The sequence below is a fragment of the Artibeus jamaicensis genome, unplaced genomic scaffold (genome assembly GCF_021234435.1).
Source record: "Artibeus jamaicensis isolate MK-2021 breed Jamaican fruit bat unplaced genomic scaffold, CSHL_Jam_final contig_685, whole genome shotgun sequence".
Taxonomy (NCBI): domain Eukaryota; kingdom Metazoa; phylum Chordata; class Mammalia; order Chiroptera; family Phyllostomidae; genus Artibeus; species Artibeus jamaicensis.
Window position 1 is genome coordinate 24744707 of NW_026521924.1, and position 25885 is coordinate 24770591.

General features: G+C 45.1%; 3 protein-coding genes across 6 annotated transcripts in view; 1 reads left to right on the forward strand and 2 right to left on the reverse strand.

The window, feature by feature from the left end:
- Window positions 1-1311, reverse strand: part of JPH2 (junctophilin 2) — a 59088-nt gene extending 57777 nt beyond the window's left edge. The window contains exon 1 of the mRNA XM_037164607.2: window positions 421-1311. Coding sequence (XP_037020502.2) covers window positions 421-799 — 379 coding nt within the window. The 5' untranslated portion in view covers window positions 800-1311. The remainder of the gene's footprint in view (window positions 1-420) is intronic.
- Window positions 1-25885, forward strand: part of GDAP1L1 (ganglioside induced differentiation associated protein 1 like 1) — a 73105-nt gene that overhangs the window by 876 nt on the left and 46344 nt on the right. Inside the window, exon 1 of one of the 3 annotated variants that reach the window (XM_053671109.1) lies at window positions 20547-20627. The exons of 1 other annotated variant lie outside the window; for it this stretch is intronic. The gene's annotated coding sequence lies outside the window, so the exon portion shown is untranslated. Of the gene's footprint in view, window positions 1-20546; window positions 20628-20659; window positions 21068-25885 lie in introns of those variants that run through there. One more of the 3 variants, XM_053671110.1, reaches the window with a different exon arrangement.
- Window positions 8950-20354, reverse strand: OSER1 (oxidative stress responsive serine rich 1). 2 transcript variants are annotated; one of them, XM_037164576.2, is made up of 4 exons: window positions 20245-20354; window positions 16385-16501; window positions 13284-13397; window positions 8950-9771 (listed from the first exon to the last, which is right to left on the reverse strand). In XM_037164576.2, the coding sequence occupies exons 2-4, from the start codon at window positions 16459-16461 to the stop codon at window positions 9090-9092; spliced, it is 873 nt and encodes a 290-aa protein (XP_037020471.1). In that variant the 5' UTR covers window positions 16462-16501; window positions 20245-20354; the 3' UTR covers window positions 8950-9089. The 2 variants fall into 2 exon arrangements, with proteins under 2 accessions (XP_037020471.1, XP_037020472.1); XM_037164577.2 differs by lacking the exon at window positions 20245-20354 and adding an exon at window positions 17948-20194.

The window sequence follows — 25885 nt, forward strand, 5'->3', positions numbered from 1 at the left end:
AATGAATGAATGAATGAACACTTCATGATCTAGTCCTTGAAGATAATTTCCGTGGTAAAGTTGAGCCTAGGCCCCAGTTCTTCTAAAGCACACCCTGGTGAATGTCTCACAGCTGACTGCATACCTAGTGTGCAAACAGTAGCAGTTACATGTGAATGAATGTGTGTCAAGTGTGACTTTATATGGCAGGCCTTGTGCTAGGCACTCCTGCCAGTCCTCCCAATAGTCCGTCATTGGCCCCATCATTCCTAAAATGAAAGCAGATGCAGAGAGCGGCAGAGTAAGTAGCTTAACCAAAGCCGCACAGCAGATAGCATCCTGGCCCCTCTGATTCTGTGTCATACTGCCCCGTGCTCCTTGCCCCGTGCTCCTCCGCCCCAACCAGCCTTCCTCACCCGCCAGGCCCCAGCCTGGGCTCACCTCCATCTGCATAGGTCTCAGTGCCGTAGCCGTCCTGCAGGCCATTGTTCCAGGTGCCCTCGTATTTGGCACCACTGCTGCTGCTCTGCCGGATTCCGTAGCGTCCCTTGAAGCCGTGTGTCCACTCTCCCTTGTAGAGCCATCGTCCCTTGGTCTCTATGCCCAGCCCGTGCCGTTTGCCCTGGCTCCAGTATCCCTCGAAGGTGTTTCCGCTGGGCCAGGTGTAGACGCCCGCCACTTCAAAGCCGAAGTTCCAGGAGCCCGAGTACTCTCCCTGGCCCTTGGGGCCAGTGCACAGCCCATGCCCGTGGGCCTTTCCATTCTCCCAGCCCCCGCAGTACGCCCCGCCATCGTCAAAGTCAAAGCGGCCCCCACTCATCTCATCATAGCCCCCAACGACCTGACTGTCCTCCAGCTTGGGGGTAGAGGGCGATGGGGGTGCCAGTGGCACTCTCCAAGCTCGCTCAGGGCTGGGCCCCCCCACTCACCACCACCGCACCCCAGCAGGGGGAAAGCAAGATGCCACCAGAGGCTGATCGAGCCCAGGAGCCAAGTCAGCACTGAGTCGGCTGGTCAGTGCCATGCCTGGGAGGCCCCCACTCAGTCAGCCAGAGGACGGCTGCCAGCTAGGAAGGAAGTGGGAAGGAAAGTTTCAAAGCCTCCACAGAGCGTCCCGGGTCTGGCTTCCATGGAGTCAAAGGAAAAACACTGTGATTCCTTTAAGAAGCACAGTGAAAGGGTAGGTGGAGGGATCCCCAGTCCGGCTCAAAGAGGGGAAATCCCCCTCGGTGACAGTCCCAGCCCCCCAGGCTGAATTCCTGCAGCCTGCTGGCCCCCTTCTCCTCCACCCTGTGGGTGTGCAGGACTGTCGATCTCCCCGCTGCTGCCCCGCCCCTCTCCAGTCCTGCCCTCCTCCCCGACAGAAAGGTCAGTGTTGCCCTAACAAGGCCATTGGATCTCAGAAGCGGCTCCCAAAATAACCCCCTGGCGAGCCCAGCCTCCTTCAAAGCGGGAGGGGTGTTTCAGATGGGGCTGGTGCTCCAGACCCTGGGAGTGGCTGGAGGGACAAGGAAGGGAAGCTGAGAGCGACGGGTAGGCAGCTGGGGCAGTCTGGAGGCTTCTCTTCCCCTGGGTAAGAGCTCTCTATTACCCTCAGGGCCCCCGGAGTCTGCGGGAAGGGAGGGGGCAGCGGGATGGGGAGGGGAGGGGAAGGGAAGACCAGCAGAACACCCAGTCCTGGCACACTTAAACCCCCCAGAGCAAATCCCAACCCCACCACCACTCACATGCCCTCCGGGTCCTGGGGCTAGGGCATCACTGCCAACCCCCCAAAAAGGAATCTGGTGACCTAAAGAGAAAGGAATGGGGCCTGGTTTTACATGATTCTGAAAGCAGAAGAGGGAACTCAAGAAGAGAGGTGCGGTTCTGGAAACAGACTGGGGTACAGCAAGTCTGAGTGCAGTGCTCGTGAACATACCCCAATTCCCCGCACCTGGGAACCCTGAGAAAACCCTGGGAAGAGCCTTGTGCAAAGGGCACCGATGCTTCATCCCTCCCGTTCTCTCCCACAAAGGGAAGTGCCTCCCCAGAGGGGCTGGGAGTCTGGCCTCTAACGCTGAGACACAGGTTGCCTGTTGTGTCGGAATGAGTTCCTCTCAGAAACCTGGAAGGATCATGATTTTTTCCCTCAATTCTTTCCAGGCTCTCTTGCGCTCTGGTGTCCAAAGAGCCTGTGAAACTCAGGCTTCATGAAGCTCTTGGGGCAGGGTCAGGAGGGAAGGGCCCGGGTGCATTCCCAGCACTCAGGTTCCCACCAGACGCCAGCGAGAGGGACAGATAAATCTCTAGGACGTGAAGCTGTGGCAGGACTACTGGCTGGAAATCCCAGCTGAGCCCAGGGTTCACAGGAGCATGGAGTAATTCGTAGGAACCACCAAGAACAGGAAGCTCTGTGTGTGTGTGTGTGTGTGTGTGTGTGTGTGTGTGTGTGTGTGTGTGTGAGTGATGGGGGAGGGTAGAAACCACTGAAGAAGCCCAGGAGGCCCACGAGAACAGAAGGCTCTTATCTGACTTCAAACTCAACGCCCAAATCACATGAGGACTTGAGGCTCTTAAAATCACTGAAGTTTTGTTCGCTTCAGAAACGGATAGAAAATACTCTCTCCCTTCCTTAAGGTGGACCCCTGGTCTCTAAGACTTGGTACCTTCATCATTCACAGCCCCCTGCCTTAAAGGGCCCCTTCAGTGTCCATGTTTCAGCCCCGGTACAAACACCCAGCTGTTGTGCTCTCACTGGCTGTTTGCCAGGCCGACAGGCAGGAGTTGCAGGAGATAACGACTATATCAGCTGGGTTTTGTGTCACCACCCCACCGGGTTGACTGACAGCCTGCTCGCACACTTCACTGCTAAGAACACCTCAGCACCGTCCCCAGAGTCCCACTTTTGCCACCTCCCACCAAAGTCTTTGGAGAATCACACCTTTCTTTCCAGCTCTGCTCTCAAGGGGAGGGGAAAGGGCATCTCCAATGGGAAGCTAGAGTGGCTTGAGTTGCCCAAGTTCAGTACCCTTTGTAGTTAAATGCTGAGCAAATCACCATAATCCTATTCTAAGGCCAGGTGGCCCATGTGTACTAGAGAACTGTTCGCCTTCGTAAATTTAGCCATTTAGCCACTGTTTATTTGATTTTTCGTACAGCTCCCTACGAGGGTTCCCTGCCCAGGGCCTGTACTCATAGGAACCACCAGTAGAAACAGATTACAGACCCCTCCTACCCCCAACCTACTCAATTAGATTGTGGGGTAAGGCTGGGGCTGTTGCTTTCTTTTTAAAAGTTCAGACGCATCTGATTCTCATTCCTGGTCAAGAACCACGGTATGTTGTCAAATTAAGAAACTGTTGTTTAATAACATTTACATATTCACGAATCTTCTTGCTCACCATAGACTGTGTCTGTTACCACACTCCAGGCTTTCGCTACTTGGGTTGCTTTGTTCAAAAATGGGACAATATGGTTGTCCCAAGGTAGATTGATTTACTTGCAGCAAGGAAAGGCAGGGATTCACATCCACAGTTCTGTCCCCTGGAAGGGAGGCTTGGCCATCACTTAGATATACTATTTGGACAATTTCAGTTTGATTTCTTTCTTTTGGGGGGGTCAGTTGGCTACTTTTATCCCTTTGAGTTCCGGCCAGCTCATCCTGTTTACTGCTACATCTGCAAAACACTGTGCTACACTTTAACATTTAGCGAGAAATAAGAGAAATAACGTTTAGGAAGCATGGCCCAGACCTCGAGACCCTCGTCCTATCCAGTATGTAGGGTGGAGAGTTGTGGAGTTAGATACTTGTTCAAATCCCAGTTCTGCCCCTCACAAGCTGCGTGACCTTGGACCAGTTGTTTATTTCTTTGAGCCACAAATTCTTCAGCTGTAAAAGTACCTCTTTCAAAGGACTGTTAGTGTTAAGGATAACAGAATCTACCTTATATGGCTGGGTGAAGATCGCATGAGTTCATACTGTGAAAAAAAAAAGACTTAGAACACTAAACACCTAATACATGTTAGCTATTATTAATATTATCCTCACATAAGTTACTTTTCAAACTGTCATGCTTAATAAAATAGTCACCAAAGAGGGAAGAGATCTCTCTAAATATTAAGTTCTCAGACTCTGAAGTATTCCTTACTCTTCCCAACATATTTACTCAACATTACTCTGTGGCTTTTCATTTTCTTTTTTTAAAATTTATTTAGTTATTTTTCAAGTACAGTTTTCTTTTGTCAATTTCTCCCATCCCAACCCCCCCCTCCGCCTCGTCTCCCCACCTCCCTCCCATCCCCCCCCCCCCCACAGACCTCATCCCTGTGTCTTTCATACTTGTTCTTCAAAATCCCTCCCCGTTTTTCCCCTTAAATTCCCTTCCCTCTCCCCTCTGGTCGCTGCCCACTTGTTCTCTATTTCCGTGTCTTTGTTTTTATTCTGCTTGCTTGTTTATTTTGTTATTTAGCTTCCTGTTAAAGGTGAGATCATATGGTATTTGTCCTTCAATGCCTGGCCTATTTCACTCAGCATAATGCTTTCCAGTTCCATCCATGTTGTTGCAAAGGGTGTGGTTTTTCATTTTCTAAACTGATCATTGATCTTACTGTTCAAGGGACACTTTGACTTCTTAAAAGTTTCAGTAAATTCTTTGTCGGATTTGCTCCCGGCCTTCCCCCAGTGCTGAGCTTCCTGACCTGCCATCTCCTTTTGGCCCCACCCCCTAAGCCGGTGCCTTTGGGGAAAGGGAGACCTCTCCTGGCCATATGTGCATTGCAACAGGTTTTCTGTAATGGAATGGAATTGACTAAACTTGGAGGAATTCTAAACGGTGTTTAAAAGTATCTACCCCATTCCTCTTTCTCCCCGGTCTTTTCTTGCTCCATGGTCCTTTGGTCTGATGGAGCAGTCACTTGCTTCCTTGTTTCCTTCTCAACTTCTCAAGAGTGACTGCTTCTCATGGAGGCCAGACACAAGGGAACTGAAATTCCAGAACAGAGGGAACTGCACACAGAAATCCACTTGAGTTCTCAGCGTTGAAAACTCAGCTGAAGAAGGCTCACCTCCCCCGACAAGATTCCCGGCCGCTTAGGTGGCCTCCCACACGCCGGCTCCTACCCCCGACTAGGAGTCGTTCCGAGCAAGGATCATGTTCATTCCAAAACAACGCATGAAGGCGACTCTGTGCCTGGCACTGTGGCTCATCTCTGTATGCCCAGGGCCCGCACAGAGGGGGGCCCCTCTTCTCTCCTGCGGTATCTCGGGCAGTTGACAGCTCCCTTCTTGAAGTACTTTCTCGTTTGACTTCTGTAACTCCTCTCTTGGTTCTGCTCCTGCTGCTCCTACGAAGACTTTTACTGGTTCCTCTTCATGCTCTTGCCCTCTGTATCTTGAGAATGTCCCAGAGCTTGGTCCTTGGACCAGTTCTTCATTCACTTCCTAGGTGATCTTCAATCTCATAGTTTAAATAACGACCATGTCCTGATGGCTCCTGTATCTGTATCTCCAGCCCGTACCTCTCCCCCATATCCAGCCACCATCTCAATGCCTCTGCGTATGTCAGAAGCATCTTGGACTTGAGATCAAACCAAATTCCTATTTTCCCCTCCCAGATCTGCTCCTCCAGCCACCTGCCAGCTTATTAAAAGCACTGGAGTCATCCTTAATTCCCATCTTTCTCTCACACCATATGTCTATCGGCAAATCCCTTCAGCTCTGCCTTCAGTATAATTTCAGAGCACATCTCTGCTGTGCTGCCAGGTGTCCAAGCTGCTAGAAACTATTGTCCGATTTACCGCAATAGCCTCCTATCAGCCCTCCTTGCTCCCCCCGCCCCTGCTCCCCGTAGTTCACCCACAGCAGCTAGTGCCCTTTTAAAACGCCAGGTCTGGTATCATGTCTATTCTCTCCCAACCTCCCCCCCACCCCCTAGTTCCCTATCTCCTTAGGAGTCAAAGCCTTTAAAATGACCTATGAGGTTCTCCGTGATCTGTCACTGCTTTATGCTTCTTTGACCTTGCCTGCCTCAGGCCACAGATATCCTTGGTGTTCCTTCTGCTACGAACACTCTTCCCCAGATACCCACTCGGCTGGCTCCCTCACTTTGCTCACGTTGTTCGACTATCAGCCCAAATGCCACCTTGTCACAGAGGCTTAGCTGATGACCCCAAATAAAATAGCAGTCCCTCCCCTTGCCCAGCCCTTAGTCCCCCAGTCCTCCTCTCTCGGTGGCACTTCCTCTGAAGACAAGGATGCTGTTCCACTTCCTGTCCTATTCCCAGCACCTGGTATAGTGTTCCTGGAGTGCAGCAGGCACTTGATACATATGCTGAATGAATGAATGTTTAATGAATAATTATTAAATAAAAGTACATGTCAGGATGCTACTCTTCCAAACAGTAAAAATCACTCAATCCACAACCTGAATGTTTTTCCAGATGCTTCAGAGAAAGGTTAGTTCAGTAAGTTGCACTCACAAAATTTAGTCGAATGTCCCAATGAGGGACGCGTAGTACATTTGGCCCAACTGGGCCTGGAGAGAGTAATTTTTGGCCTTAAGATTCACGATGTGAGGAAGGTACTGACATGGAAACACTTACCACTCATTCCTACAAGTCGGGAATGCCGAAGCCTTCAGCAGTTTGCTCAGCCACTGAACTTTGGCTTTTTCAATCCTGACAGCCCCTCCTCCCAATAATTTTGTAAGAAAGGAAAGTGCCTCACCTTCGTTCTCTCATGATTGTTCCATTAACGTGCAGAACTAAATAAATCGCCAGGCAGCTCATTGGAAAAGCAAACCAAACAGGTCTGACTTAGGAACCACCTGGACTCAAGTAACACATTTGCCCATTTGTCCCACTACCCTCCAGTAAGAAAGGGGAAGCAAGACAAGAGTTGTGGAGGTGAGGGTGAGCGGTGGGCACCTTTCCAACCAACTCTAATGGCCCGTATTCGTGGTTCTCCAAGTGTGGTCTGGGAATCCGATTTTTCAGAAAATCTGCAAGGTCAAAGCTATTTTCATATTAACATAGTCTTCACCTTTTCTGAGCAGTGTCTCACAAGTGTCATTTTTCAGAGGTAACATGACCAGCAATGTCCTAAGACACCAAATGCAGAAGCAGGCAGACACAAGAATCTAGCCATCTTTAATTAAGCCAGACATTAGAGATGTACATAAATGTAGAACAATACCAGTCTTAGTATTTTTTGTTTTGGAGTTTTTCCCCAATTTCTAATGTTATCTATACAACCCTGGCTGGTGTGACTCAGTGGATTGAGTGTCAGCCTGCAAACTGAAAGGTCTCGTTTGATCCCCAGTCAGGGCACATGCCTGGGTTGTGGGCTAGGTCCCCCATTGGGGGTGTGCGAGGCAACTGATAGATCTCTTGAACTTCGATATTTCTCTCCCTTTCTCCCTCCCTCCCTCCCCCTCTCTAAAAATATCTTTTAAATAAGTAAAATGCTTATATAGTAACACAAATGGATTTATGGATTACCACATATTTTTTTAAATGTCTTAATCTCTAATATGGTGAATAGTGATAAATATAACCCACGAGTAAACACTCTTTGGGATCCTCAATTTGTAAGCAATCTGGAGACCAGCAAGTTTCAGAACTGCTGCCTTAGCTATATGAAATAGTACATGTTATTAGCATTGGGAAACCTCTGTTATAGTTCCTAGTGCTGTACTTTGCTCCCTTGTTTGAAAACATCTTCAGATGTTACTAAATCCATACTAAACTAGTAACTACTAGGGGTCTCTCACTACTGAAGTTCAAGCTTTTCTGGTAAATACCCTTCCCACCTCTCCAAGTACAAACCATCTATTTGCAAAGCCCAGACCCCACTGTCATGGATCAGTCCCATAGACAGTGGGGTATTTTAGTAAAGAGCAACTTTATCTTGTAACCTAAAAGAAACAAACTTTTTGTTAACATGGTGTTAAAATGGCTGGACAGCCCTGCTGGAGCGTCACACTGTAACTGAAAGGTCGGCTGCAGGTTCGACTGCCCGTCAGGGCATGTGCCTAGGATGGGGGTTTGATCCCTGGTTTGGGCATGTATAGGAGGCAACCCATCAATGCTTCTCTCACATTTGGTATTTCTCTCTACCCCTTGTTCTAAAAGCAGTGAAGAAAGTGTCCTGGGGTGAGGATGAAATAATAAAATGGCTAGACAAATTTCCACTCAATTAATTCATGGGTATGTTACAATGGTCTGAGTTAAAAGTTATGCAGCATAAATATACTTTGAAGACACCTGAAAAAGGTATCCATTCTGCAGCTGAAATTGAGGACAGATTTATTTACCAAACTTTGGAGGGCATTTTTGGATGACTCACCAGAGATACTATGCAGCCAGAACATCTGACGCTGAGGTATGAGATCTACACTACAAGTGACTGAACACACCACACACACTAACATGCTAGAGACGGAGAAGCTGCGTACTGGAGCCATGTATCCCAACTCCTTCCTCCGACGCAAGTAGCCCACTCCAGGCTGCTGCATACGTGAGCAATTTCATGTAACACGGCTCAGGACAGGATGAACAGCACCAGCAGGGGTTCATTTGGTGATGGTTAATGATTTTCTCAAACAAAATAGGGCAAGCCAGCTAGTTTATTCATATTGAATCTAAACCTTAGATCTCTGGCTTAACACTAACATAAGAAACTTTTAAAGACAATTTTGTGTTAACTCAGAGGTGGTTTAAATCAGTCATAGAAATGCTAATATTCTGGGCTGGCAACTACAGCATGACAAGTTGTAAGACCAATTTCCTTCTCCTTGGCCACCAAATCTTAAAACAGATTTGGAAAATGCACTGTTTTCCATAGGCTTTGACTACATAGCCACTGCTACCAGTCAAGTAATTATGGTTTCGTCAACCCCCAGGAACACTGCTAAGTGAAAGGAGTTTTTCTTTGATTGGCTTGCCTTGCTGGGCACCTAAGAACTTGGAGTAAGTTAAAGAATAAAGATGAACTGAGATGCCAAGTAAAGTTTTTATTGCAAGCACAGTGAGCAGGAGATGTCTTCTCACACAAAGTGGCTGCCAGGTCTACCATTAACTAAATCTCTGACAACCCTTCATTGGTTTACAGCATGTTAATTAGCTTCTTGCTATCAGGTGTACATCATTTCTGCCATGTGCGACATTTTCTTGGGAATATACAAGTAATATTCCAGGTAGCCCGACAGGTCCTCAATGGTCACATCATCCACGTAGACGCGTGCTTGTTCAGAACAGGAGCGGGGAGAGCCAGACAGAGTTCTGGTGTGAAGCGACTGGGAGTAGTCCTCGAGCGTGGATCTTCGTTCTGGGGCCAAGGGAGGGACATTCTGTAGGCCCGAGAAGGAATATACCTCCATATCATGCCACCGCTTACACTGGCACTCCTTGCCTAGGCATGCACATGGCTGGCCCGGGTTTAGCTTGGAAACCGACTGAAAGTCAGAGAGATCACTGGCCTTAAGACTTGCTTGGGAGACTTCAGTAGCCTCAGAGGAGTCCTCCTTTGTACTCCTTGACGGCAGCCTTGGAACCGAAGTTCTCAAAGGCTCAACAACTGCCCCTGTGTGGTGAGTATCAAGAGGAGAGCATTCTGCACTGAAGTCTTTAGGGGTTGAAATTCCCAGGCCACTGCTGCCATCAGGAGAGTCAGTCTGGCTTTTGTGTTTGAGCTGGCTGCTGGAAGAAGCAGCTATTGGACTGCAATGTATAAACTTTGGAGGATGAAGGACGGGAGACTTAGAACGTCGACGACGCTGTGTTCTCATTGCTCCTCGTGAAGACTTCCTTGTAGAACTAAGGGAAAAAATGCACAAGATGTTGGGATACAGAACTCTCCTAAACAAATTCTTTATGACAGTTGGAAATCTGCCTCCTTTCAAGTTTATGAGTCTAAAGTCATTGGTTTCCCCTAAAGAGATGTGCCCATCTCCTCTTCAAGTTGCCTAACCTGTGTCCCCAAAACTCCAACATCTCCGTATTAGCAAGCTATGGAAACAGGAGGGGTAAAGGGTAGTTTTTAACTGCATTCCTTAGGCTAAACATTTAGTGCAGAACACCCGTCCTGTCCCAACCTTTGCTTGGGAACCTCTGACCCAGTGGTGTGGGGAAGCATCCTGCATAGACAACTGAAACCGATGCTATAAAAACTAAATGTTTCTATGCCCCAAATTCAGCAGCTGGTGTACCACTGTAAGGCTAATGCTACCAACAGCCACGATTCCATGATTACTAAACTGAGCATCAGATTTAGGGTTCATTTCTATCACTGGTAACAGCTGACAGATTTAGACTCCTTGAACTTTTCAAATACTGGGAAACATTAGATATACTACATAACGTTTTAGAAAATATTTTAAAAAGAGGTGAGCAAAGCAAAAAACTCAAAACAGTCAAGTAAATTTGAAAACAGAACCAAATAGAACTTTAAGAAACAAAGAAACTTCGTATTTGAAATTAAACTAAATGGGTGGGCTAAACAGCAGAATACATACAGTTAAGGAAAGAAACACTGAACTGGACGATAAATCTCAATTATTTATAACACAGGTCAGCAAACTGCAGCCTGTGGGCCAAATCCGGCCCCCCGAGTCTGTATAGCACGCACTGCCCATTTGGACTAGCACTGCGAGCCACAGAGGCCTGGCTGAAGTGTCCCCTTCACTCACTTCTCCTCCATTCCCTGCACCTGCCTTCCTGGCCAGCAGACATTCCACACTGTGCTCGGGGCCCACGCTAGCTACTACGTACATGTTGAGATTCTGCTGTCAGCAATCACTGGGCACTGAGAGGTAGCATCTCACTCTGAGAATGTGCCCTGTGCCAGGCTCCCTCTGGAAGAGAGGACATGCTAGAATCTGGCTACCACGAGGGCAGAGAGTGACCTCGGCACTGCCCCGTACCCACCCATCCCCAGTCTAGTCATTTCATCCCGAGAGTGCCTCGGCAGCTGAACACAAACTGCGTCCACCAGCCAGGATAGCGCACATCTGATATCCTCAGATCTCACCTCTTGCTCTCCGAGCCCAAAATATTTACTATTTGGCCCTGTACCGAAAAAGTTTGCTGACTCCTGACCTAGAAGGTAGCACAGAGACTTGGAGAGTTGGAAAAAAGTGACAGTTAAGTGATATATAAGACTAAGAAGTCTGGAGTCTCTGAAAGTAAGACTTCAGAGAAAGAAAAAGTGATTTTTTAAGAGGTAACAGCTGAGAAATATTTTAAATTGATGAAAGAGAATCTATAGATATAGGAAGCTCACCGAAGCAGGACAAGTAAAAAGAAATTCATATCTAAACACACTACAGCAAAACTGTAGAATATCAAACCCAAAAGGAACTTTTTCTTTCTTCATTTATTTACTTTTAGGGAGGGAGAAAGAGAGGGAGAGAAACATCAATGTGCAAGAGATACATCAATCAGTTGACTCTTACATGCCTCCAACTGGGGACCTGGCCTGTGACCCAGGCATGCAACCCAACTGAGAATTGAACTGGCAACCTTTTAGTTCACAGGCCAACACTCAATCCACTGAGCCACACCAGCCAGGGCAAAAGGAACGTCTTAAGAGTGGCCTGAGACTAGACAGATTATTTCCAAGAAAACAATTAAAGAAGGGTTTTCAATGGCAATATGGAAGCCAGAAGACAATGCATAATACCTTCAAGTGCTAAGAGACAATAACTATCAACCTAGAACTATGATTTCAAGTATATCCAATCAAGTGTATCTTCCGAGAACATGGATGAAATAAAGACATTTTCAGATAAATCAAAGCAAAATATATTTACCAAGAACATGATGTTATACAACTCCAAGGGCACCATTAAATTTATCTTATGTGGAGTTCTATGACATGGAGGCCCCAGTTGCTAGTAATACCTTTACTAAAGGTACCACTAAAGGAAGCACTTTAGTAAGAGAAGGGAAAAAAGGGTGATCTTATGGAAGACTGAAGATGAAAGCACAGTGAGAGCAAAGAAAGTATAAATGAGATGAATCTGAACAAGTCTACTTAAATAATTACATAAAACCTGATTTGTGAGATTAAAAGGTCACTATGCCATGGAAGTCATGAGTTGAGTGAGAGTAAAAGGGTTTTCAGGAAGAGGGTTATAATAGTAACTTTTGACGCTGGGTGGTGTGGCTCAGTGGACTGAGCACCAGACTGAACTGAAAGGTTGCTGGTTTGATTCTGAGTCAGAGCTCAGGCCTGGGTTGCAGACCAGATAGCTGGTTGGGGGCCTGCTAAAGGCAACTGATCGATGTTTCTATCATACACCATGTTTCTCGCCTTCTCATTCTCCCTTCCTTCCCCTCTCTCTAAAAATAAATAAAATCTCCTAAAAAATATTAACTTTTGTCTTTGTTACGCATGTACGGTAAAATCTCAAGGCTGACTACTAAAAGAATACAAAGTATATACAATCTCCAAACTAAGAGAAGGAAAAACGGTAGAGGAAAAACAAGCTCATTTCAAACAGTTTTTTAAAGGTGAGGAGAGAAAAGAGGAAAAACAAAAAATATGACAGCATAAAGTAAAACGGCAGGAACAAGTCCAAATATATCAAAATATATGTAAATGAATTTAACTAAGTAGTTATAAAAAAGATTATTAGACTGAATAAAACAAAATAATCTATATTATTTATGAGACACATCTAAAATTTTACAACACAGAATGGTTGAAAATAGAAAAATACACACTAGACAAATACTAACTAAAAGACAACTGGTTTAGCTATATTAATTCCGGACAAAACAGACTTTGAAAAAAAGCCATTATGAGGAATTAAGACTGTCGCTGTATGATAAAAGTCTCAATTCACCACAAAGATGACTCTTTAAACTGGCGTGAATGAAGGCTGTACGGTCCTACAAAATAGCTCCAAGATACATAAAGCAAAACCAGAGAGCTAAAGGGGAAACCAGACAAATGCAATCTAACAGAGGAGATTTCAATATACCTCTCTCAATTATTGACAGATCAATAAAAAAATTGATGACAAAAAATTTGAAAGAAGATTCAAATAACACATTTAAAAGCTTAATTTAATGGACAAGTATGGACCCCAAGAATTATTAGAGAAGACCCATTCTTCTCAAACACAGAACATTTAGAGAAACTAACCATGAGCCAGGCCATACAGCAAAATCTCAGCAAATTCACAAGGGGGAAGAATGGGTCTTCTCTAAATGCTGGGTCTTGGGTTCTGTATCATAACATACTCATTTCCAGATACACGGGAGGGAAAATCCTGTATTTTAAGGTATTGGCAAAAATATCACTTGCAATAAGCAGCTCTTACCCATGCCAACTGTCTTTAGATGCACATGTGGTTTTAGGCTTGGTATCGTCTGCTGCTGTTCTGACTGACGTTCTGACACCTGGGCCTTCTCCAACAGACAGGGATGCTATGGACCTGCAGGCAAGAACCAAGTTTACTGCTACAGAAACTGTGCAAGGAGAACTTGCTCACACGAAACTGCTCCCAACTCACATGAAACTGCCGTGTTTCTAGTTTAAGTTTCTCAAAAATTGTTCAGCTTTTAGTGCAAATTTTTCTCCAAAACCAAATTTGGAGGATCCCTAATAAATCCACTGTTGCAAAATCACAAGCCAAAGAATGATCTTAAGCATAACCAGCAGCAGGATATAAATAGACTTTAAGGCTGTTTATCTGGGGCAGATCAGGCCTCACATCCAGGGAGAATGTTAACGACACTGACCACCTATTTCACGTGGGCAAACCAGAGCCAGAAACTAAGTTTAGGAGCAAAAACTTTAGGAGACTTAATCTAACTTGAAAAATAAATACATTTCCAAATATTATACAGCTTTTGGGAAAACATTCTAATTTTTATACTAACAAACTTGAAATATTGCTGAGTTTCAAATCTTATCAGATTGAAATTACACCAGTAATATGAGGTCCCAAGAAAGATGAAAACAGTGAAGAGAAAAAAGAATCATCTATAATCTTACAACCCAGAGATTATCAACACTAACATTTTAGTGTAAATCCTTCCAGATCTTCTTCAATACACACTCATGTACACACAATGGGCCCCTACCACACACACTGTGGTACCAATAAAAATTCTTCAGAAACAGAAAATCTACTGAACTAAAATAAAAAGATGTTCACTGAGCCCTGGATGGTGTGGCTCAGTGGACTGAGCACCAGCCTGTGAACCAAAAGTTGGCTGGTTTAGTTCCCAGGGCCAGCTCCTCAGCTGGGGGGCGTGCAAGAGGCAATGGATCACACATTGATGTTTCTCCCCCCGTCGTTCTCCCTCCCTTCCCCACTCTCTGAAAATCAATTTTAAAAGACGTTCACTGAAATATAAAGTAAAAAGTAACCAGGAATAACTTAAATATCCAATAACAGAAAATATTGTACTACATAAATGGAATATTATATTAAAAATTAAGTGCATAAAGAACTTTTCATAAGCGAATGCTCATAATGTTAAGAGAAAACATGGATAAGTACCTATACATTAATGATCTGAACTATGTAAAAAAAGTATACAGAGATGGTCTAGATATCAACGGTGACTATGGTAAAATATGATGTTGACTTCCTTTTTTATTTTTGTGAATTTTTCTACGATAAGCATGTATTATTTTATAGTCGGATAAAAAGGATTATGCTGTTTTATAACAAATATGTTGAGGTTTGTCTCAGTAGGACAAATACCATCAGAAACCAAAACCTGTTGAACAGGATCATGCTCCACTCCTGGCAAGGCTTGGTGAGTTCATGAGTCACCACCCCGCTGTCCCACTTGTAGGTCGGCAACGCTATGAAACAACTAGAAATGCACAATACGCCAACAAGTCTTACTCCGCTTAGTCACGGTCATGACTCACCCCTTGTACTCGTACGTGTTAGGGTTTCTCATATGCTCTCCACTGCTCCTTCTCTTTCTATAATCGTACTCAAAGTAGACCATCTGCTACAATTATATAATATCTGGCCATATATTGTACATATATTTTGAAAGTTTTAATGTTCCAAGTAATATTTTAGGGCACTGAAACAACTTAATTTTATGTTCCAACTTCTAATTCCGGGAGAGGAGTCTGTGTTATCAACAGTTATTTATATAATATAAATGTACATATATACCTGAGTATATGCTGCACTCCTGGTATTTCCCTGCTTTCAAAAAAGCTCTATACCAGAAATCACAAAGACAAACACTATGACCACAACCTTAAACTGTTTCTCTGTTTTGTTTCCATTTCTCAAAATGGCTTAAAAGTACTGACCAATTTTAATGGCAAAATGCCTGCCATGTTGGAAAAACCACTGGAAGGAAATACATACTTATCTGAAGTATCATGGAAGCAAAAGTGAGCACCTGTAACAGCTATTATACAATTAGTACATTTAGCATAAATCTATTAGTATAAATCATGTGGTAGGCTAAAATAGTGTTAGCAATAAGCAGACAGCTGTAAGAACAACCAACATCTATTTAATTTTTACTATGTCCCGTCACTGCATGCCTTCCATGTTGTTTCCAAGGTACCATACAAAGCAATGGTTAAGAGCACAGGTTTTGGGACACAAATCACCTGGGTTCAGATCCAGCTCCACCACTTCTTACTGATGGGACCTTCAGCAAGTAGCTTACCTCATATGTGGTTCACCTGTAAACTGGAGTAAGTTGGTACTGAGGATTAAATAATGTGTATGAAGCACTCAAGCTAATGTCCAGGATATAGTGAGTAATAAATTTTAGTGATTATTATTATTACTTGTAGAATATTCTACCCTGAGCTTCCAGTGTTTGGTATCCTTATATCCACTAAAAATCTGAGATTTCTTCTGGCCTGGGGCAAAGAATGGAGATGAGAGGTATTGTGCACAAAACATTTTGCAAAGGGTGAAATATTAACATTCAGAGAGCAGCTGGTCTATAGGTGCTCTAATTACTTTGGCCAAAGGGACCAAGATTATTGATCTCTGTGACAGAACCCTAATGAATAGGTTTCCATAGTGATAGCCCCCGCAACAGAGCCCATGAAATTGACTGTGTCTACACAGATTTCTATTGAGACAATTCACTTCCAGTGAAAAATACTGATTCCCTAAAAATATTGTATGATGAAATCCTTGATGGGACGCTGATAATGTTTGATGAAAAAGAGGGAGAAAGCCCTCCTCAAAGTTAAGGAAAACCAAATCAAGGAACCTTGGAGTACGTATGACGTATGACGGACAACTTTTAACAGAAGACAAATAACACAACACTGCGGAATTTGGCAGACTGTCACATTGTTAACATTTGTATCTTCTACAAATGAGCAATTTTAGTAGAGAAAGAGCGCTTCAGAGGAAAAGGCTGTTTAAATCTAGCGAGAATAATTCCCAAATAACATTATATATTTAATTACCCCGATGCATCCACTCTTAACTTCTTGAAAGCAGTTTGTAGACTCTCCTCCTCTCCATCCTTGGCTTCGGATTTCATTGTGAAAATCTGTACACTACTATGGATGTTCCTGCTAATACTAAAAAAGAAAATCAAAATGAGCACAGTGAAAACAGGTGGGTTCAAAAGTATACCTGTTGTTAAAATCTTTGTCCTTTTTAAAAAGATTTTATTTATTTATCTTTTTTAGAGGGGAAGGGAAGGAGAGAAGGAGGGAGAGAAATATCAATGTATGGTTGCTTCTCATGCATCCCCTACTGGGAACTGGCCTGCAACCCAGGCATGTACCCTGACTGGGAATAGAACAAAATCTTTATTCTTAATACTATTACTGTTTGATGGTGGGGAAAGAACAAATTTCTACTTTTAAAAAGAAGTCTTGGTGTATGAGACTTTCTTTTTAGAAAACTACAGGTTTTATTTCTTATATTTATTAGGACAGAATTTAAACTACCTGAATACTTGAAGTTACACAGTTTCGGAAACAAGGTCACCTAAAATCTGTCTTTAAGTATACTTCTTAAAAGGGGGTCAAATCCAGTTGTAGAGGTCTGGAAACCTACAGACAAAATGACCTTTGCATCAGAAATAAAAGGGGAAAGCTCAAACAACAGGGGAAAGCTCAGGAACAACTCTGATTCTTTATAACTAGCGAGTATTTATCTAGTCTAACCTTAAAAATTCTAGTTAGGTGTAACTTCATGACTCACAATAGCATTTCTCTAAAGCAGTCCTGATCCAAATATCAGTATTCATATCAACACTCATACACAGATATCAAGCTGTTACCAGTGTTGAAGCAGGATTACAAACACGTTTCAATTACAGATTATTCCACATTCTATATGTAAGGTTAATACCTTCATCTGGGTTTTTTATAGCTTGGATATTTTATAACACAAGAAAGATACAAAATAAATAAGCTACACCTAAAATCACAAAAATAAAAAGAACAAACTCGGCCAAAGAAAGAGGGTTATGTGTCATCCCCAAAACCAAAGGGTTGTAGGTTTGATTCCCTCTCAGGGCACATAGCTGGGTTTTGGGCCAGGTCCCAGGTTGGGCTATATGCGAGAGGCAATCAATCGATGTTTCTCTTGGTTTCTTTTCTCTCTCCCTTTCCCTCTCTTACAAAAAAAAAAAAAGTAACACCTAGCCCAATAAACCAATGTTCTCCATTTCTTTCACCTTCATTGTTATATTTAAACAAAGAAAAGGGGAAGGGAGACCAACAAAGGCAACAAAAAATACAACTGAAAAGTCTGTTAATTCTTTGAATCTAGTTTCCCAATTATTCTTCCACTCAGGATAGAATATTAGTTAATACCAAATCCTGAACAAAAAATAAACTAGTATCTATGACATCACAGAGAATCTGAAAATGATGAAAAAAAAAAAAAGATGGGGAATATTTGAAGCAAAGGATTCACTTCACCTCTTCTTTATCCCTAACCTGCTACCCCCAACCCACCCCCCCACCCCTTAGAGACTCTGTACACCCCTTGGATCCTTTCTGATCCCCCACCTGCTCACTTCTCAGGGGTGCGTTTGATGTTATTGTGAGACCTCTAATATTCCAAAGGTCAGGGTGCTGTAATATGCTGGATATAATGTAACTCTGTAGTCCCAGTGGTAGAATAAAGCAGCAAGAAACCAAGTGTATTCAGTAAGATGTTGCAGGCAGCTCTCTCTTGGGATTGAATCACGGATCACTGGAATCAGTCTCAGAACTCGGCCAGCTCTCACCTTAACTTCTTCAGAAAAAAACTGAAGCGTACCCTCCAGGTACATTTTGCAGGTTTATTTAACCTAGTATATGAACTTGGGGAAACATTATCCATTCTACACTTCACTGACTTCTAATTTTTTTTAATTTAGGGAGGGATCCTACCCCACATACACGATAATGTCCTATATATCTAGGAAGAGGGATGAGCAAAGATCACAGTCTAGTATTTTTAAAGCCCCACAGCATCTAAAAAGAGTGCTATTGTAGGCTGTAAACAAGTTCTTCCTGCTGGCAGAACTAGAACCAAGTTTGACTTAGTTTCCTGGAATCACTTTATAACCAGTCAAAAGCTCAGACAAGTAGCCCTTATAGTCAAATCGTCTGAGCCAGTCTCCCCAACCCTGCAGACCCCACACAAATCCTCTTCCACCTCTCCGGAAACAGTACATCACATCTAAACATACACCACCCAATCCTACAGATAGAAATCCATTCCTTCCACAAGCAGATAAGTCTTACCTTAGCACTAGACTGGGTGCTAGGGATGTACAGGTGAACCTGACCCATACCAGGGCTGTGAACCCCCTTCCTATAAGAGCGGGAGTCTCATTCCTGCCCTAAGACTGTGCTAACAAGCTCTATACCCAGATATGTAACTTTTAATTATATGGTGCTAGTTTAATAGCACTGCAGGTGACCTCTAGATGCTAATACAACTTATTTAACATTCTTGTTGCCACACTGGAAGTTAAAAACCAAAAAAGACCAAACTACAGACTAAAACTTTAGGAATAAAGTTCCATCTCAGCTACTTTCAGCATTTGGTCACCTTTTCAGTCACATTAACTCTGAGCAAAGAGGAGTGTTAGGCATGGCCTGAGGAGCTAGTGCAGATCATATTTGTAATTACAAAAGGTCTACTGTGCTCCTCTGTACTCCTAGCTCCCCATTCACTCAAATCAAGAACTCTGAGACAAACACAGGGAAACATAATTGCTTTATCCCTCTCCATTAACATTAAATTTGTGGGAGACTTTCTTGCCATTTTCACAGCACTGACTTCTTGAATTTGAACAATCTCCTGAAGATCGAACTTTTCAAGGCCCATTTAAAGTTACTTTATACTGCCTTAAGTCAAATCACACAGAGCAGTATGTCTCAGATTATCCCCAACCTTTCAAACAGGTCAAGTAAAATTATTCTAAGTTTCTCCAGCAAAAAGGGCACGTTCTGGTTTTCTCTGACTTTCAACGAATAGCGTGTGTCAAAATCTTATTTCTATATTGCGGTTTCCACCAAGATTTCTTTGAACCTCGAGCCTAAGTTCCAGGACCCTGTCAAGACCTGAGAAAGATCAATAAAGGATCCGCATGTAAGCCTGTCATCAACTTAAAAACTCAGAAACTCATAGCCCATCAGGATGCGTGGAGCCCGGAAAAGAAAACCTTGTCCAGAAACTCGACAAGAAAGCTAAAGTTGAAACAATAGGCCCCCGGCACTAAACATTCCCACCTCTCTTTACATATCCGCTCAACCCTTACACTCTCGTCGCTAGAGCCAAAGGAGGATGTTATTCTTTTCATCGCGGTTCAACAGGATCAGGAGTAAAAATCAGAACCTAGGTGGCTCGGAAAGTGCACAGATGTCTGGGACCCCCCACCTCCGGCCGCCCGGGGCCTCCAGAATAAGAGTTTTGGGTCAGGGGAAGGCTCCAGGGATGCAGGAGGAGGCGGAAGAGAAGCCAAAGAAGCAGCCAACGAGACGGGCTCAGAAACGAGCGGGAAACGGCGGGAAGGGGCAAAGGGCGATCGTTGAGGGCGAAAAGGGGAAGCTACAGGCCGGCGGGAGAGGGCGGGGGCCGCGAGTGAGCAGGAAGGAGGGAAGGGGCGAGACAGCGGAGCTCCGGCAGGGCCAGGCCACAGAAGCCGAGGAGGTGGTCCAGAGGCCCAGGCCCGGCCCGGCCCAAGCAATCAGCGCCGCAGAACGAAGCGATGAGAGGCGAACAGTCCCAAAGGGAGCCGCCCCCGGCCAGGGCGAGCCTAGGGGCCGAGACCTGGTGACGTGGACCCTCCCGTTCCCGTCTGGACGCTCACCTCCTCGCAGCTGGGGCGCTCCGGCTACCCAGTACCGCCGGTTCAGATCGTCCGTCCCGGATCGCGGCGGCTGACTGACCCGGATCCAAATCCGCGGAGGGGGCGGCCCGCGCCTCCGAAGTCGCACTGCGCCTGCGTCACTTGTGCAAGAGCCCCGCCTCCTGTTCATGCTCCTCCCACCCCAGTGACTCGGCACAGCGGCACGCAGCGACTGCGCAGGCGCAGAGCGTCGGCCGCGCCCCTCAAACGCCCCCCACTCTCCCCTCTCAGAAGCACGTGCGGTTGCGTCATTTCCTGTTATTCTCTTCGCTCCCTCCCCCTTGCGCAGTAAGATCGCTCGGGGCCGGCTTTTGGGGAGTGCCTACTTCCTCCTCTCTTGTCAGGTGAGTGAGTAGGCGTTGTTTTTCACAGTCGCCAAGCCACCTCCATTTCGCGGGGTTCCCTGGCTTTGGGGCTCTACCCGGAGTCCCAAAGGCAACGGAATTCTTCCGGGCGAGACCAGGGTCGGGAATCTTCTTGGCTCCAGAGCTCCTGTGAGCGCTTGGACCGCCTCCTTAGAATCTGGACCGCCTGCAGGCTCGCCCCTCCAGGGCTCGGACGCCAGCCCTAGCCTCCCGCGGGTTTTTCAGAGCCTAGGGAGAAGCGAGGCGGGGTCGGACAGTGCCGGGAACATGCATGTGAGACCGCAGTTGACATTGCATCCCCCTGGTGTTGGACTTGAGGCAACTACTTTTCCCTGTGTCCGCCTCAGTACCTTCACTTGAGTGAGGAATTCTAACGGCGAATCTCGGGTTTTTCAGCTATGGACCCCTTTAAGCGTCTGGTGAGAAATAATAGACTCTCTCGAAGAGAAATGCACGTACCCTCATTTTTGCAGAAAGTTCCAGGGAGTTCATCTAAGGAGTGGATGGGGAGGATTTTCCCATGTGTATGATTCTGATGGTTGCTCCGATGGCAGGCAGGGAAGAGATGAGCTGTGCAACAGCCGCCACCCCCTCATCACTGGGACTGGTTCCGCTGATGTAGCTGTGCCTCTGCTCGCTCACTCAGTGGTATTGGTTGCAATTGGTTTTGGCTCAAGCCGGGGTGAGAGTTGTTGGCCAAACCCAAACTGGACCCTCCCACCTCCAACCCCCTATACTTGGATATAGTCATCTAACTAGTTAGGCTGCTGAAAATAGTTTAGAATATACAAGTTAATTATAGCCAGACCTTGGGATGCCTGACCCATATCTGGGAGTGGAATCTACAAGTCATTGTGTAAAGTTGTCGAACAAAGCGCGTCATGGGCCCTGGGCAAAACTTTAAAAACTCTCCTTGTTCCTACCAGAGGCTCAACTGAGAGGATGAAAGAGTAAGTGTTCAGGGTAAAGGTGCAATGTAAAACCAAATGATGTTGGTGATAATGGCCGCCTTCCATGGTGCAGCGGCTATGTACATGTTCTCACTCGATATCCTGTGACTTCACACACTGCAGATGAGCGACTGGGCCTCTGAGGGATTTGATAACTTGTTTTGGCTCCCTTTGTCCCATGGCAGTAGGTGACTCAGTCAGGATTTACAAAGTGATTCTTTTTTTTTTTTTTTTAAGATTTTTATTTACTTATTTTTAGAGGGGAAGGGAGGGAGAGAAACATCAATGTGTGGTTGGCTCCATGCGCCCCTACTGGGAACCTGGCCTGCACGCCAGTCATGTGCCCTGAGTGGGAATTGGGTTGGAGACCCTTTATCACAGGGCAGGCTCAGTCTACTGAGCCACACCAGCCAGGGCTGGGTCAGGATTCAGTCTCTCTAAAGCCTGTCCATCCACTGCTGTTCATCTCTCAGCATCTCTTAGAAAAGAATTTTTTTAAAGATTTCATTTATTTATCTTCAGAGGGGAAGAGGAAGAGAGGGAGAGAAATATCAATGTATGGTTGCCTCTGGTATGTTCCCTGCAGGCAACTGGCCTGCAACCCAGGCATGTGCCCTGACTGGGAATCAAACTGCGATCCTCTGGTTTGCAGGCCCGCACTCAGTCCACTGAGCTACACCAGCCAGGGCAGAAAAGAATTTAAAGAAAGAGGAAAATATGATCTATTTTCTCAGAAGTTGCCAAGTGAGCTGTATCAAGATCAAACGTGTTTTTAAGCTGTCATTTCAAAAATATTTTTATAGATAAAACACATCCCTGAGGGCAAGGACTGTATCTAGATTAACGAATTTCTGGAGGTTAGTATTTGCTAAATATAATTTTGGTGAATTCTTAATTTTACCTTCCACTCATTATGGCATTAGATACTAAGACTCAGACCATTTTAAAGTACTTCAAGTAAGCATATCTCCATCATGAAGTTGGATGCAGTCCGAGGATGTGGTTTATTACTCAGGAAGTATTTGGAAGGCCGGTAGGTGATACCATTCATTAAAGAGGGGAATCTGGAAAGCTGACAGGTTTGGGGGAAAAGTTTAGCTTTGGACATAAGGAGTTTGAAGTGCAGGTGAAAGCAGGAACCAGTTATGAACAATCTTAAAGGCCATGCCAAGGGGTTTATTTTAAGAACCATGGAGGCTGTGGATGAGAAGGAAAATGGCCATTTTCCTTTAAAAAGATTACTTTGGTTTCCACGTGGATGGCCCAGTGATCCAGGCCTGAGGCTGCAGTGATTGCAAGAGCAGGTGGCCTTAGGAGTGGAAAACAGGTGAACAGATGGAAGATTGCATACATCAGGCTTTGGCGAGAGATTGAATGTGTATGGAAGGAGCAGTGGGAGAAAGTGGGCAATAACAATTTTCTGTCTGGTTTGAGCAACTGAATGGGTGTCGTTGCCCATTTCTAATATAGCTACTGAATCCAAGTGACAGGAAGCAGACAAAGAACAACAACATTTAAATGGTTGATAATAGTAAAAGATAGTACTTTTAAAGCTCTTATCATGAGTCAGCAAAGGCGTTCTCATCATCACAACACTCCTGTGAGCTTACCAATATCTTCTTCATTTTACAGATGAGGAAACCAAAGTAGAGAAGCTGGCCTAAGTTTATACCACTTGTAAGTGGTGGAGCTAGAATTGGAACTAGGGCAGTCCGGCCAGAGTCTGCTCCCATAGCCCCAATATGAATAGATGCTTCGAAGTGTTAGCTCAGTTTGGAAACAGTGAACTTGAGAGCTGTGAGGGTAGCTGCCTTGTGGTATGCACAGGGCAGGAACGTACGTGAGTCTGAAGCCCAAGTGAGAGATTCTGGCTAGAAATAGAGATTTGGAGTCAGCATGTGGGTAGCTGTTGAAGCCATAGGAGAGGTGAGGGCCCACAAGGAGAGGATGGGAAATACCGGAAAGAAACAGGGCGAACCCTGTGAGGCAAGCACAGGGTTCCGCTTCTGAGGAAGATACCTTTCCTTCTGCAAGTTGATAGGTTGACATCTGGTTCATAGGTCATCATCGACATAAATTGAGTCCACTCCTCTGAGTTTTATCAGCCCTGGGCACCTTGACACAGAATTCTTGGACCTGCAACCTGGAGGACTTCCCCTTGGTGGTGGTGACCCTTCCCACTCACTCCTATCATGGATTTCACTTGAGGCCACCAGGTGAATGCCACCACAGTTGAAGCGCCTCTAGCTCCTCAGTCTGTCATCTGCCAACTCCATTGGCCCAGAGCCCCTCCTCATTTCCGGGACTCCAGAAATACATCCCTTAGGACTTCGTCAGGTGCCTCCTCAACTTATTTTTTAGCTTTTTGCCCATACATCCCTTGTGTCTCCAGCTAGATTCCAGGCTTCCGGAGGGCAGGAATTATCTGTAACATTTTCCACCCAACTTTCCGTCCCTCAGCTCCTGTTCTCCGCGTGTAGGTTAAATGCCCCTATGCTCTGTGCTCTCACAGCACCTCACACTCCATCATATCAGGTGCTGCATCTTGTGTCCTGGTACCTGGCACAGGGTCTGCCACCATATGTATCGAATGAGTGAGTGAGTCCATCAGTAAGTCAGTCATCTCAGCAAATAATTACAGTTGCCCATTCACTTCTTAGAATCGGAACTGGGGAATGTCGACTCCTTTGACAGATTTTAGCAGCGGAGCATTTTACAGCAGTCTCTCGTTTGGGGGGCAAATTGGTGAAAGTTGGGGAAGAGATTAACTGCACTTGCCTGGCATTCTCGTGTCCCAAAGCTCTTACGGTCTGGTATTTAATAGTTGCTTTTCTGAAACGTTGGGTTACGGAGTGGGGAATGAAGGAGGACTTTTGGAGGCCCTGTTAAATGATTTGGCCGCACCCCTCTGCATCGTTGGAGTGAGTCTGCAGCAACTTCAAGTTGCTGCAGGACTCAAGTCAGTTCTCAGAGCTCCAGGAGGGGAGGGGAAGCTTTTATCAGTGGCTACTGGTCACCTGCAGGGGGAGCCCGAGGACTGCAGAGTCTCTTCCCAGGAGTGTGAGAAGGCCCTTTACTGCGCGTTTTCAAAACCCCAAGACCCAGAATCTTGCCTTCTCTCAAATTTTCACTCATTTGAACTTTGTAATTTAAACTATATGATGATGCCCTGGCTGGTGTGGCTCAGTGGATTGAGTGCCGACCTGGGAACCAAAAGGTCGCTGGTTCAATTCCCAGTCTGGGCACATGCCTGGGTGTCTGCGGCTTCTCCAGGTGGAAGGAGGCGTGTGAGAGACAAGAGGCAACCAACCAGTGTTCCTCTCCCTCTCTCCATCCCTTCCTGTCTCTAAAAGTAAGTAAATAAAACCTTAAAAAAAAAACAACCTATGATGACATCAGGAAGGTGTTAAAGCCAAAAAATAGACTCAAACAGTAAAGCCACACATGAAAATCTAAACAGTGAGGACTAGAAGGAGTACTGAACAGGACTTCAGGGGTGCTGGTCACATTCTGTCCCCAGATCTGACCTTGCTCAAGGAATTGTGTTCAGGTCACAAGCTGCACACATAGAATGTGCACCTTTTTCTGTATGTATATTAAACTTCAGTTAAAAGTTTAAAACAAATCTTGGAATAGATGCCACAGATGTGTATTGGATTAGGGGGAGCTGTTCTTTTTTTTTCCAATAGTTCTTAATCTTCTCTGAGTCATAAGCCCCTCTGAGAAAGCCACAAACCCCAGGTTAAGAGCTTGTAGCAGCAGAATAGAGAAAATGAGCAAAGGGAATGAACACATACATTGTTCACAGAAAAAGAAATAAAAAAGAATGGCCCTTGAACAGATGTGCAGTCTCAGTCTTCAAAAGATAAATGCTTGTTGAATGTGTACTGAGATACTAATTTTAACCTGTCGGGTTGGCGGCAATGGAGGCAGGGAGTGGGGCAGTAGGCAACGGGCACTTTCAGACATGGCTGGTGGGATTGTGAAAAGACAATGTTTATCAAAATGACAAGGCTGGCATCCACTATGTAGATGACATTTTACATATATTTATGTAATGACTCGTGTAAAAGGTTAGTTATTGCAGCATTGGTTGCAATATCAAAAGACTGGAAACAGCCCAGGTGGCTGTCTATCTGTAGGGGACCGAGCACGTAACTGGGTGCAGCGATACACTAAAATACTGTGTAGCTAGAAAAAGGAACTCTGTCGTCTTAGGTAAGACCTCTGAGGTATAGTAAGTGGAAAAAGCAAGATGCAAAAGCAAGAGTATATGTGTGTATTGAT